The following is a 13,701-nucleotide window of genomic DNA, read 5'->3' on the forward strand; positions in this document are numbered from 1 at the left end:
ATACAGATGAGATACGTGTCCTTCAGTAGACATCACACTAAATACATGTATATGTAAGATCCACCTCGTGACGTGACTGATAAAAATGGGGAAATTATATCAATAATAGAATATGTGTTTTCAATCAAAATTTTTATTATAGAAATCAGTAAAAAGCATGGAGGATGATATTGATATTTATGAAGATTTGCCAGATTTTGGAACAGAGTTCCATCAAAACGTAAGTATTACAAAATATAATCTAGTTGCACTTTATGGTTAGGTTAAGTTATACGTTATTATTCTTATATCGTGTAAAGTACGATGAATATAAACAACAAGTTTTATATATTATACTATTTCAGTTTGTGTCAAATAACGGAGAAAATATTGTGGAGGAACAAGTAAATTTGAAAAAACAGATTGCAGAACTCACAACAAAATTAGAGAATTTTCAAAAGGTTAATAAAAATTTGGAAAGTAATTTATTTTCATTATTGAAAACTGCAAAAGCAGAAATTGCACGGAAGGATAAGATGATAGATGAGTTAAGAAAAAAGTGAGTAGATTTAACTAATAATTTCCTAACATTTTAAAAATATATTCTGCATGATATAATTATTACAGATTAGATGATGTAACATTCAGAAGAAACATGCATTCTAAAACAAGTGACTATGTCAATCATAAATCTAATGTTTGTGAAACTGCTGTAAATATATATCAAAAATCAACTGATATTTGTTTTCCTGATGATGAAAATGGTACTGAAACGTTGGTAGCAGACAGTTTGTATAGTCAAAGCAAAGATCAACAAAATAAGTCTACCTTAGTTCCGATCACTGTCTTTGGTGAACGACTGCTTAAAAGGATGATAGATGAACAGAATTTAGAAAAGAAAGATAAACAATCGAATAAGTTAAGTAGCAATGATAATGATAATAAAACCAGTAAAGGATATGTAGTTGAAAGTGACAAAGAAAATGGTTTCTTAAGCGACATTAACTATTGTAACATAAAAGAAATTCAGTCTCCTGCAATTGCGCAATATAAAGGAGGCGAACATGTAAAAAGTCCTTTAACAGACTCAAGAAGTACAATAAAAGATTTTCAATCCAATAATAAAAACGAGATGAGTTCTATATTTCAGCGAAAGCCAATATTTACCAATAGTACAACTCCTACAGGGAAGAGAGTAAGTGAAGAAACAAGCAGGCATATTCATGTGAAACGAATAAAATCTACTGAACTAGAACATTGCTTTGAAACAACAAAAAAAGAAATAGATAATAACATCTCTGAATCCAAGGAGAAATCCATGCTCCTTCTGTATACCAACTCTGAATCTTCCACTCATTCTAAAGAAAAAGAGCACAACACAAAAAGTTTAGAATACACTCGCAATTCGAACACAGAACTGAAAAAACATGGATACTTGGTTGACGATGCAAATAGAGAAGACGAGAAAAAAGATACGAAAAATAAGAGGAACCTATTATGTGACAGAAGAGATATTAATGAACATTCCTCAAAGCGACGCAACAAGCCTGCCCAAAATGCAACATCTATTTTAGATAAGAAAGAAATAAGTTATCGTTGTACCGAGATTTTTGAGAGAGATAATTATCGATCCAATCATAGTGAACATCGTAGTCATAGAGATAAGCAAAGAGAATATCATCGCATGGATGATCATCGACCACGTGTGAGATCAACACCGTATACAAAGTCAAACCGGGAAGACAAATACGGAAGAAATCAATATAGCAAACAAAGCATTCACGATGAAAAGTTTGAGAAACGTTATAATTTTCGAAGCACCGGTGCGACAGACAAGTCCAAAATCTCTAAGAAAGATGCCAGCAATGTCCGCGGAACGAAGCATTCTACTGTTGATCGAATTTCAGCAGGTCAGAAATTGGATGATATAAAAAAAACTCAAAATTATTACAACGAACACGAGTCACGAAAAATACGGCTAAAGAATGCTGATAAACCGATTAAACGATACGATGAAGATAAACGCGATGAACATAACAAATATTCATATCGTAAGATCAATGCAGAAAATTTGATCGAGCATCCAAAACATTCCCAAGTTTCAAGAGGAATCAATAGAAAAGATGTTGGAATTACACAAACAGTAAATGAGTTGGGAATTGATGATGAATTACGGAAATATGCCAAAGAAGAATTAAAATATTCATTCATAGATTTGGAAGATGGTGAAATTTCAAATAGTTCAAATAATAGTTCGCTTAAAGATGCGGACGATAAATACGAAAGATTGAAAGATCGGCAAGATACCGGTAAAGAACTACCGGAAGATCTTCCTTCCACGGTAAATAATACGTCGATAAAGAATCCGATATACAATACTCTGAGAAATGAAACGATGGAGAAATTAAAAATACCTTCCGATACTCTACAAACAATTCCAATTTCAGATACCAACATCACATGTATTCCAGACAACGAAAGTCACAAAAATAAAGAGAGTATCGAAAGCATAGAAAACGTGGAGAACATTGAAAAATTTATTCGCGATTATGCACCCACGTGCGATAAAATGTTGGGGAATATATCAAGAGCATCGAATACCATTCACATTTCCAATGGCTCGCAATTAAAATCAACGAAAAAGGAAGAACAAACAGATGCTCTAAATGCTTCACCAAAAAAAATTATTTCGTTCAGTGAAAATCGTCAAACGGATAAAAACGTTATCGATGACGTCGCGTCAAACGAAAACAATGTCACCAAGGATGACTATACTACAGAGCAAATGATGTCCTTGAAAGATATAAAAGAAGATTGTGTCATACTACAAAAAAATGACAGCATTGAATTAAGTTCCTCTGAATTAACGAAAAATAATTGTTTGTCAAACGACAAAATGGAACAAACATCGGATCAATCAAAAGCTCAGGATAAATCGTTGGAGAACACCCTAATAAAAAACTCTGTTATTTCCGAAACGTCTAAAGGGACGGAATTCAAGCAACAAAATAATAATACTAGCATAAGTACCGCTGATCTTACCAATGATGATATTAGGAATAATTACGATAATTTCAATAATCGTGATGAAGGCAAAATTAATCGAAATAGTTCCAAAGATATGACGAAGATAATGAAAGACGAGTGTGAAAATATAAATGTTATAACGGGAATAACGCGAGAAAGAGAATGTGGTAAATATACAGGAAAAACAGAGGAGATAGAATTAAAGAAATGTAAAAAACCATTAATAAAAGGTACAAACGACGACAGAAGCACGAAAATTTCGTCGATGAATGTTCAAGGGAAGATTGTTGTGTTCGCGCGTCGCAAGAAGCCTGTTTGTTTAGCAAACAGTAATGCAAACATGACTGTTCTCATAAATAACAAACATAATCATAGTGTCGATTTATCCATTACAAATATTGTAAAAACAAATGACCATGGTATGGCAAACACGAGTTGATCAATCATTAAAGCTACAAATAAATAATAATAACAGCAGTAATATTCAAAAGTAATAATGATAAATGTTAATGAGCATTGATCATTATTACTCATTTATTATTCTTACCATTATGATGATAATATTAATAATGAATTGTATAGTACATTCATATATTGAGGAACGTGATTCTTCCAAGATAGAAATATACAATGCGATTACTCGAAATGTTTACATTCGCAAAAATTAATCAATACATAAAAATAGCGTCATTATTATTAGAGAGGATGGTATATAAACTTTTGTAAATAATGCATAAAAAATATAATGTACATGAAATAACAATTTTCGCTTCTAAATGGGTGTTTTATATTTTTACGATATATTGATGTAAATTGTAATGTAAAAAATAGGATTTTTCGTCGAACGTGTTAATTAAAATAAATTTCAATCAAATTGCCTTTTACCTTTGATTTCTCAATGTAATTTGCAAATTCGATAATACGAATTGATACATTTGCAAGATTCAGAGTGATAGACTGTCACACTAGCGAGATTAGCGAAGATTAGCGAGAGAAAATATATGCAACACTGGTTTCTTTCGTTAATAAATCATACGATATTTTATCTATTTTATCAAAAGAATACGTTTCATTATTCTAATTCGTGTCATTGCACCCTGCTCAAACTGTAATTGGGATCTGTGAAGAGACAACAGAGATTGCATATTATAAAGGCACGAGAGGTACTAGTTAAAATTACAATAGCCTATGACGATTATACGACGTGTCTCTAGAAAGACCACCACCAATTACATTGTAAGAAAGAGGGTAACGGCGACGCAGTGGGTCGCGATACGATACGGCGAGACACGACGCGACACGACGCACTGCGTCCTAGTATCGCACACGTTATGCGCTGTCGCAGTCGGAATAGGCCAAATCAAACCGAAAGAGAAAGAAAAGAACAAGTATGAACATTGCTACTATATCGTGTACATACATAGTATCTAATTAGTACTAAGTACGATTCGAATAATAGTTTGAAACACTAACGTTGAACGAATATATTTATAAACTCTGTAGATATGTGTAGTTGAAAGAAAAATAGGAGAAAAGCAAAAAAAAATAAAAATAAAAAGGAAAAAAAAGAAAAAGGGAAAAACAGAAGAAAAAACAGAAAAAGACAGTTTACCGAGATTGCACGAGTCGCGCGTAACGAATTCGCGGCTACGAGTCATTCGTCCAGTCTAGATTCCGAATCGATTCCTCCGTACGTCTAACACGTTCGTGTCGCTAACGGTGTTCAGCTGTCGAATTATGGGCTCGATCGTCTTAAAGTCTCTCTCAGTTCTTCTTGGGATATTCTTCGTTTTCGTCGGTACTATGAAGCTGACTTCTCATATTAGTAAGGATCTTCACAAGGACTTGGTGAGCAGTTGCTCTATAATTATGTAACATTCACCCTACTCTCATGTTCAATTGACATTTAATCGGGATTTTCACCCTTGTCTAACATTCATTTTTGTTTTTCATTTGTCTTTGAAATATCATTCTTTGTTATTTTTATTCTCAGTGATCGTTGTATCACGTAAAACATTCTTATTTTCACATTTTCCCTTCTGGTGTGTCTAGCCTTCGTCTGTTAGACGCACCGCGTGTTAACTATGCGTTGTTATGACAGCCTGTCAACTTTATCAATCATTCCTTCTATACCCTCTGTTCTTTTTAACGTTTACTCCTTCTTTATTTTTTAATGACAATTGATATTTCGCTCTCTACCTAAATATCCAAAATATATAACAACAGGCTGTTTAGTTTCTGCAATTTTTATGTATCAAATAAAAAATACACGTGTTTTTATATATCTACGTATATTTCTTATCTTTCCTTTTTTTTCACACTTTATGTTTCCTTATATAGATATTTGTTTATCTTTTCCATTTTTCTTGATTTCCTAATTCTTACGCAATTTTTTAAAATTTCAACAAAAATACGTGACAGAAAATACAATGAAAAATAAGCAAAGAAAATTAAGGAAAAATATGAATCTATAATAGTTTTTGTGTACAAATTCGGAAACGAAACAAGAGAAACGAAGGAAGAGCTTCAGATTTTATCAAAAAATATAATCAAATGCCCGTTATTAATAAGTGTTTATTTCATATCGTTATTTAAGTTTCCTTCGCTTCTATATTCCTGAACAAGTGATAAAATAAATTAATATTGTGAAATTTCGAGTATCCGAAATTTTTTTGAAATGTGATGAAAATTGAATTTAATTCGCTCACTTCGATGAATCTCGTTAGAAGATTATTTTCGTCCCTCGTTGTTACCCAATGTCCAAAGTTATAGTAAACTATCAACCAACCGCTTGGTGACGCGCCAAAAATATTGCTTCAAGTGCCAGCATATGTTTACCAGGTTGAAATTGTGACAATTTTCTTCATAAGAACGTTTCGTTCTTTTCTCAACCCGATTCGTTCCTCCACCACCATTTCTATGTCTGTTACACGAATTAATTAATCGATTTTTTTATCATGTTCACAGAGAAAAGAATATGTGAAATACGCAAAGGTATTTCCACTGTCCGGTACGCTAGACTTTAAAGTACCAAGTAAATGGTACAGAAGAGTTGTCGGATCGCTTGAAATTATTTGCGGACTCGCAATGGCTATAGTTCCAAGTCGTAAGAGAACATTTTTTTTTATATAATTAAAATAATATTTCGTTCCGCTTTCCTTTAAAATATACGAATTAGCTGCATACGCTAGCATTAGGGTAACTTTTCCTCTTGGAAACATTACCTCAACTACGTATTATCTGCTTTGTTTTTTCCCCGATTTCTTTCAGACAAAATAAAAAATGCATCGAACACGATATTACTATTATTGATGTTAATGGCTGTGTACTCTCATTACATGGTGAATGACAAGTTTGAAAGGATTGCGCCAGCGTTGGTAAGATTAAAATAAAATTTGTAAAAGAAATCGATATATTAAACAGAACAGATACTTATAAAAATATAACTATATATTTGCTTTTTAGGTATTTTTTTTCATGCTAACAGGCCGACTAGTAATAGATTGGCAACTTAGACGAGAGGATACGCAACCGGTAACGGCGAATGGTGTAGATGATAAAAGTAAAAAACAAGATTGAATTCGATATTCTTATACGTATTCGCACGATTAAGACTTTGGTTATCATGTCAGTTATCGTCTACGTACCACGTAATAATCACGATGAAATAATTTTCCATACACACAGCAAAGAAGTATTTCGTTCGATCTTTAATTCCTTATGCTCCGCGATATTAATTTTATGTGTATGGTTTCTTACGTCTCATATCAAATGCTCTCTTTCAAAGTTATGCTTCAATTCTATTACGTTTCATCACGAGTTACTTTTTCGCTGACAGCACTCGAATTTGTTCAAAGCGTTCTAAATCTCGAGTACCTCGAGAGCTATGAATTTCTATTATTATTAGTCAACATTATAAGAATTTAATCAACGGCAAAGAATCATGAAATACTAGCTCAAGCACAAGGTATTAACTGCCAATTGAATCAATGTGTTCTCCTTGATATCGTATTAAGATGTAAATGCCCTTAGACGATAACGATAAAAGAATATCGTTGCAGTGTAATGCACATGCGTGTTTTCTTCGCATCCATACTTTTACTTTTTTTTTTTAAGAAAAAAACACGTATTTTCACAAGAGCGACTAAAAATGTACAAATTAAAAATTATTCGTACAAACAGTTTAAGCAATACGAACGCACTTCCTATTATTAGCGATTAAAACTAAACCACTATCGTAAGATGTATAACTTTGATTTAATTAAAGATGGTTTGCTGATATCTCTTTATTTTATAAGAAAAAAAATATATTCGTTTTTTCAAATATTAAGTTTGCAATCGACAAAGATAATTGAATTAAATAAAGATACCTACGAGGTAATATGAAAATTAAAATAGCGAAGAAACACGTGGTAAAGCACACTCACGTGTATGTACGATAATACTTTAATTACAAAGTATTAAAGTATTAATTACGTGAAATGGTACAAAAACCATTTATGAATCTGGCGCACCCACACATTCACCCACACACGCGCGCGCGTGCGCACACTCGCACAGACACACACAGAACTAAGTCAGTTTAGACATTTGACTACAATAGAAAAGAAATTCATTTTCATTGTAATTTTCATTTTACCAAGATCCATTCTGAACTTTTAATTATCTTTTTTTATGTGAAAATCTTTATAGATTCACTAATGTATAATAATTTGTTTTGTGATATTAAAATTTGACGATATATATATATATTTATATATATATATATTCGAAACTACAATATCAATCATTACAATAATACAAGTTTAAATAATAATATCGATTTTATACGCCTCTACAAAACAAATTTATATTTCAAAAATATGTTTAATTCAGTGTGGCTGTAATAATGTGAACAATTCAAATAAATAACTTATCATTTTTACTTTTGTATTAATTAAATCATAAATATTCGTATCTACTTTATTGTTTAGAAGCAATAAAATTTATTATTTATCAGATTAGATGAAATAATCCATTTCATCAACATTTTCAAGCTTAGTTTTGATCATTCAAGTTCTTGACCAGTGGTTAAGAGATGTAAAGCCTTTCGAAGATTCAATACAGTTGTAGGCACATCGTCGTAATTTAAAGCACTTCCAGCCCATTTAATAAATTTTTGTGCTTTGCCAATTTGCTCCACTGACAATTCAACTCCACCTGTTAAATATGTACAGTTAACAAACGCAAATACGTAATAACATAATATTGGTACTTGATTCAGCAGTACATATATGTACCAAAATTGGAATGATACAAAGAAGATTAGCATGGCTCCTGTGCAAGGCTGACATGCGAAGTCGTGAAGTGTTCCATACAATTTAATTGAATTACTATCTTTCAATATACCTTCTGTTTCCATAAGAGTTTTGCAATCTTTATTGCCAGAAGACCATTTGTCGATACTGTCTTTAATTGTTGTACCACATACTGCGTCAGGCGGGTTAGTATTACGGGTACCGATTAATTCGCCTGCGTTTGATGTATCATCTTCTTTTGCCTCTGTTATTAGTGAATCTGTAATGAAAAAGACGAAATAGAACAAAATGATAGAATTTTGTTGTTGTATTAAAATATAAGCTTTTGTTGTTACACAAAGAAATAAATATATTACATAATTATAAAACATACATATGCATATGTATCTATATATGTACATATTTTTTCTGAATATAAAGTGCATATGTATATACTATTATTTATAGTTTTCTTTACCTTCTTCCATATTTTTATTCAAATCATCATTCTCATTACCCTCTTGCATGGGTCCTGGAATTGGTGTTTCATCATTCTTCAGGCAGTTGTGAATATATGCAGCCTTCCATTTGGCATATTTCCTATTTTGTATAGCTTCTTCAGTTAGCTCACCAAACACAGTTAATACATCGTAAAGTAATCCAGCTGTAAAAAAGCTCTTTACTACGTTCTTTTCAAAATTAGCAGCTCTGTCATTTTTATCTGCATAAAGAAATAGCTTCAATGCCCAATTCTCTAAATGAGCCTGGGCAGCTACATCATTTGTAATAGCTTCATTATCGTGTAATTTCTTTTTAGTTTTTTCTAACCAATCCATTAATTCCATTAAAAAATTTGTTTCTTTTGCAGTTTTGGTTGATAACTTAAATCCTGTTTGGAAGGCATACACCCGACCTGTGACAAAAATTCATAATTCCACTTTTAAAGTGATTTTTACTTGTAACAATTATTCTTTATACACAGTTTAAATTGAAACTAAATACATACACCAATAACCAACAACAGGATCTCGTTGGTCATGCTGTGATGCTATCTTTAGATACTGCTGTATATTTTTCAAAGGTAGTGGTATTTCTGGTAAATCTGGTCCAATCATGATGATCTTTATTTTATGTAAATTATGCTTTTATTTTTTGTCTTTTATTTCAAAATCCTTACGATATGGATTGTATTCGTCCTTTAAGACATATATTCAACTTATACCAGATCAACATCAATTTCATGTGAAAAGAGAAAGAATATTTATGTTATTGTCAATCATGTAAATAAATCAGCTAGTGCTCATATTATTATAATATTAATCATAATATATATACATATATATATATATATTAATAATATATTATAATTAATATTATATTAGGTAAAATACCACATTTTTTAAGCCTGCTATTCGTTCATAGTCGTTTATATAAAGAATCAGGAGTCATTAAAATAAGAATAATAACAATAATAGAATGATAATAAGCGGATTTTTTGTTTCAAGTAAATCTAGACAACTTACTTCTTGATTCTGTGGTGACAGTTTATTGTAAAATGCAGTAATATTTATCAATTCTTTTCATACGTTACATTGTAAAATTGATTGATATCATATCGCGTAATAGTGTTCATAAAATAGTGTTCAAGTTGATATTTGGAAGAAGAAGTTATGACAATAACATGAAAGAATGCACTTAATGTATATATGTTGTTTATTTTTATCACTATATTAAAACAAATGTCAAACTTTCACTTTTGTGAAAAGGGATATGCTTATGTATATCTCTAATTTCTATGCTTTTGTACCGTGTTGTTTTTGTTAAAGAAAGTCCTTTGAATAATATCGGATTGTCAATGAAATTAGGAAAATCATGAGAATGCGACATAAGCTATAATAGCTATAGTATCATACTGTGGTACTGTGATCATTGTATCAATTACTTTATAATTTAAAAATTGTAGTTGCCGGTAATGCAACATTACTGCAAATATATAGTTTTGTGAAAGTTTCTACTACTATTTGTTATTTATTTATCTTTATTTTTTAATTAAAAAATATACTTTTAACTTTTCTTTTCTCAAAGTATGGAATAATGATGTTTAGAAGAATTTTAACATTACGCACATCAAATGGTTTATCTTTTTTAACACCAGGTAAGTTGTATTTTAATTTATTGTAGCTGTCTTTATTATTTAAAATGTTTTTTATAAATTGATCGAATATATTTTATTGTCGTGCAATCTTATTAAGCCATCCTTTAAAGAAACCCCTTGACATAGGTATTTCATCAACATCTAAGGTTATATCTCGAACATTATCAGAGCAAGAAGACATAGACGTTGTAGAAAAATGGGATTTATTAAGTGCTGTTTGCTTAGAACGTCATCCAGTAATTACAAAACCTATGCTAGATATAGAAGCAAGATACCAAAACATGCTACAACAGAAAGAATATGAAAACAGTATGATATCAGACTTTGAAATACGAAAACAAGAGGGCAAAAGTCAGAAAACACAGGCATCTGCTGGAAAAACAGACAATATTATTTCTAAAGAAACAATACAAGACATTGAAGATTCTTGGGAAGAAGAATTCAAAAATTTTAAATTTGCTTCAAGAATAAGTGGTATGTATCTATGTATGATTTTATTTTTCCAAATGGTAATTGTAATACCTTCTACATTCAACTTCTGTAATTATAGAAATTGAAGAAGATAATGCAATTGTATCACTGAAACGCAAGCTAGATAAAAATTTAATGTTATTAGTAGAACAAAAAGTTGGCGATTCTAATTTCTGGATTCCCCCACAAAGTATAAGAAGACATAGAGAAACTATGATACAAGTAAGAACTACATAACTTTTATTTTTGTTTTACAATTTATTTTGTGTAGATACCAACAAAATATTTGTTTCTATCACTTCAGACTGCATATAGAACTGTACAAGAATTATGTGGAAATAACATCAAAGTACAATTTTATGGCAATGCACCAATTGGATTTTATCAATATAAGTATCCTAGATATATACAAGAGAAAGGCCAAAATGGAGCAAAAATTTTCTACTTTTTAGCAAAATATATAAGTGGAAATATTTCTCCCAATGTAAAGCACTGTTGGTTAGATAGAGAAGAACTTAAAAAAACTTTACACCCTGATGTTCACAAAAGTATGGCTAAATTCTTATTACCTGATTAAATTACTGTGCAATATAAGGTAGACAATTTTTAAATACGTATATAGAACAAGGAGTGTTAACTACATATTTGTTTGTCTTTATACAATAAATATTCAAATGGTAAATTTTAATTGTTTTACAATATCTATATATTTTTATTATTCTCTTATATTTTTCTTCTAATGTATAAATGTTGAAAATGTAGAAGACAAAAGATCTGAAAGAGGTCAAGTTGTTTCTTTTTATTATGAACAATTCATTTTTGAAGAACAAAGTCAAATATGCCTGTGCCTGTTTAGTAAATAAATACTTATTCTCTCAAACTAGAAATTCAGAAATGAATGAGGACCAGACTAGTGTTTGTCAAAATCTCCCGCATCTTCTCCTTCCAGTATATTTTGAATCTTCTGGAACTTTCCTTCCTTGTCTTCGACGTCTTTCTTTCTTTTCAATAATCCACTCTTTACTATTCTTCAGATATTTACCTTTGGTTTTCTTCATCCGTTCCCTGAAGAAACAGAGATGAAATTGTAATAAAATTAGAAACTGGGTAATAATTTAACATAAATCAAAGTTATGTGGAACTTAACCTTCTAGATGTGTAAGAAACATTTGAGTTAAGTTCATTCACACCTAAAGCTTGTGGAAGAACAGAAGGTCCACCTGTCATTAAAACTAAAAAGTATTTTTTTGCTTTAGTACTGTTTGGAAAATCTACAATCACGCCTCCATAAAAGCCTGCTTTTGTTGCTTGTGTTGTAATTAATTCAATCTGTTCGCTATTTTCAGGGTAAAATTGAAACACAGCTCTAGCTGATCTCGACAAACATGAAAATAAGGTAGAAAAAAATTTATATAATCGTCTTGATGGATCATGTGAATTTTTATCTGCGTTACATAACCATTGTAATGCAGAAATACTAATTGCTCCATCAAAACATCCTGCTTTAAATGGCATTCCTTGGCCCATATCTCCTAAAATTAAATCTCCTTCTACTTCTCTTTCTAATGCTACACCTGTCGGATACATGTAATCAAAATAGTTAAAATTAAACAAAATATTATCTTATTGAAAGTATACAATTTTCAATATACTTGCCAAGCATTGCTGAAGATATATCGATTCCTATCCATACATGTTCATCTTCCTCGATTACACTGCCACTTAAACCAGAACCACAACCAATATCTAAGAGTAAAGAAGTCTTATCTTCTGGTAGTAGAAGAAGTTCTATGGCCCGTCTACACATTTGATTCTGTATATCTATCATTCGAGAACTATGGAGAACAAATTTTCAAATATATTTGTTTAAAGTCAAAGACTATAATAATTAAAAAATATACTGTTATTAAAGATCTTACTTTTGCGTATATTTTTGAGCTTCTGACTCATTGTAGAACTGCAATAAAAAAGAAGACAGATAAAAACATCACTGTTACAATCAATTTAAATGTTTATTCTTACCAGTTCAGGTGGTGCTAGATGTTCTGGACGTTTCGACATTTTATATTCGTATTTAATTATTTTTCGCTATTTTAAATTATTGTTATTACTTCAAACCATGTGTCACATCATATTACTGTATCTTCATGTGCATGTGTATATAGTACGTCTTTGAACGATCTAATTGGTTAGCATTAACAAAATTATTTTATTTAAATTTAACCTTTATTTTTATAACATTTACAGTAACCTCTGCGATAGATTTCTTTTTAAACTACGATATATAACATTATAATATAATAAAAATAAATATCAATATAATTTATTTCATTTCGTACCTAACCTTAAATTTGCTACTAATGTATGTAAAATACAAGTAACTCAGTAAAAATATATCTACTCTAATTAACCATCATTCTAATCATAAACATTATTAAAATAGATGTTTGACCGACATCATAGGATCATGGAACACTATAACCATCTAGCGGCGGCAGATGAACAAGAAGATTATGTGCAATGTTATATAACCAAAAAATGATTGATTTTCAATGAGGAGCCGAACTCCGGTCTCCTGTGTAACAAATAGGGATACTGGCTGTTGTACAATCGAAGAGTTACATAATACCTCTATAATTAAATTTAAAAATCAAATTTCTTGATGTACAAGGCAAATTCTTGAACTATTCAGGAATTAAATTAAAGCTTACTGAATATATTGGAAAATATTTTAATTTATATGATACAATATGCAAAAAGAGAGAAAAAGAAAAAATAAAGTTTTAGTTGTCA

At 30.6% G+C, this 13,701-nt stretch overlaps 5 protein-coding genes and 1 non-coding gene across 8 annotated transcripts; 4 read left to right on the forward strand and 2 right to left on the reverse strand.

Annotated features, from left to right (window-relative positions):
* The first annotated feature begins 78 nt into the window (after nucleotides 1-78).
* LOC100642631 (uncharacterized protein PF3D7_1120600) lies at nucleotides 79-3,890 on the forward strand. The gene is made up of 3 exons (XM_020868663.2): nucleotides 79-220; nucleotides 345-538; nucleotides 607-3,890. The coding sequence occupies exons 1-3, from the start codon at nucleotides 158-160 to the stop codon at nucleotides 3,443-3,445; spliced, it is 3,096 nt and encodes a 1,031-aa protein (XP_020724322.2). The 5' UTR covers nucleotides 79-157; the 3' UTR covers nucleotides 3,446-3,890.
* A 142-nt stretch (nucleotides 3,891-4,032) lies between these two features.
* On the forward strand, nucleotides 4,033-7,930 carry LOC110119185 (novel acetylcholine receptor chaperone). The gene is made up of 4 exons (XM_020868662.2): nucleotides 4,033-4,854; nucleotides 5,974-6,112; nucleotides 6,277-6,383; nucleotides 6,472-7,930. The coding sequence occupies exons 1-4, from the start codon at nucleotides 4,744-4,746 to the stop codon at nucleotides 6,583-6,585; spliced, it is 471 nt and encodes a 156-aa protein (XP_020724321.2). The 5' UTR covers nucleotides 4,033-4,743; the 3' UTR covers nucleotides 6,586-7,930.
* A 24-nt stretch (nucleotides 7,931-7,954) lies between these two features.
* LOC100647959 (vacuolar protein sorting-associated protein VTA1 homolog) lies at nucleotides 7,955-10,126 on the reverse strand. Of its 3 annotated transcripts, none has more exons than XM_048404453.1 (5): nucleotides 9,806-10,126; nucleotides 9,289-9,497; nucleotides 8,761-9,195; nucleotides 8,395-8,562; nucleotides 7,955-8,205 (listed from the first exon to the last, which is right to left on the reverse strand). In XM_048404453.1, exons 2-5 carry the CDS (start codon nucleotides 9,395-9,397, stop codon nucleotides 8,054-8,056), a joined length of 864 nt encoding a protein of 287 aa, XP_048260410.1. In that variant the 5' UTR covers nucleotides 9,398-9,497; nucleotides 9,806-10,126; the 3' UTR covers nucleotides 7,955-8,053. The 3 variants fall into 3 exon arrangements, with proteins under 3 accessions (XP_048260410.1, XP_012175836.2, XP_048260411.1); XM_012320446.3 differs by having other exon boundaries at nucleotides 9,289-9,478; nucleotides 9,806-10,096; XM_048404454.1 differs by having other exon boundaries at nucleotides 9,289-9,515; nucleotides 9,806-10,096.
* Nucleotides 8,257-8,367, forward strand: LOC125384813. The gene has a single exon (XR_007223599.1). It is a non-coding gene; the product is annotated as a U6 spliceosomal RNA (small nuclear RNA).
* Nucleotides 10,127-10,185: 59 nt separating the features above from the next.
* LOC100648199 (39S ribosomal protein L46, mitochondrial) lies at nucleotides 10,186-11,596 on the forward strand. The gene is made up of 4 exons (XM_003394365.4): nucleotides 10,186-10,437; nucleotides 10,564-10,911; nucleotides 10,988-11,130; nucleotides 11,213-11,596. The coding sequence occupies exons 1-4, from the start codon at nucleotides 10,377-10,379 to the stop codon at nucleotides 11,483-11,485; spliced, it is 825 nt and encodes a 274-aa protein (XP_003394413.1). The 5' UTR covers nucleotides 10,186-10,376; the 3' UTR covers nucleotides 11,486-11,596.
* Nucleotides 11,597-11,683: 87 nt separating this feature from the next.
* LOC100648086 (probable 18S rRNA (guanine-N(7))-methyltransferase) lies at nucleotides 11,684-13,375 on the reverse strand. Its single transcript, XM_003394364.4, has 5 exons — nucleotides 12,931-13,375; nucleotides 12,828-12,865; nucleotides 12,565-12,743; nucleotides 12,056-12,482; nucleotides 11,684-11,973 (listed from the first exon to the last, which is right to left on the reverse strand). Exons 1-5 carry the CDS (start codon nucleotides 12,967-12,969, stop codon nucleotides 11,829-11,831), a joined length of 828 nt encoding a protein of 275 aa, XP_003394412.2. The 5' UTR covers nucleotides 12,970-13,375; the 3' UTR covers nucleotides 11,684-11,828.
* Nucleotides 13,376-13,701: the final 326 nt, after the last annotated feature.

This window comes from Bombus terrestris, chromosome 3, assembly GCF_910591885.1.
Source record: "Bombus terrestris chromosome 3, iyBomTerr1.2, whole genome shotgun sequence".
NCBI classification, from domain to species: Eukaryota; Metazoa; Arthropoda; class Insecta; order Hymenoptera; family Apidae; genus Bombus; species Bombus terrestris.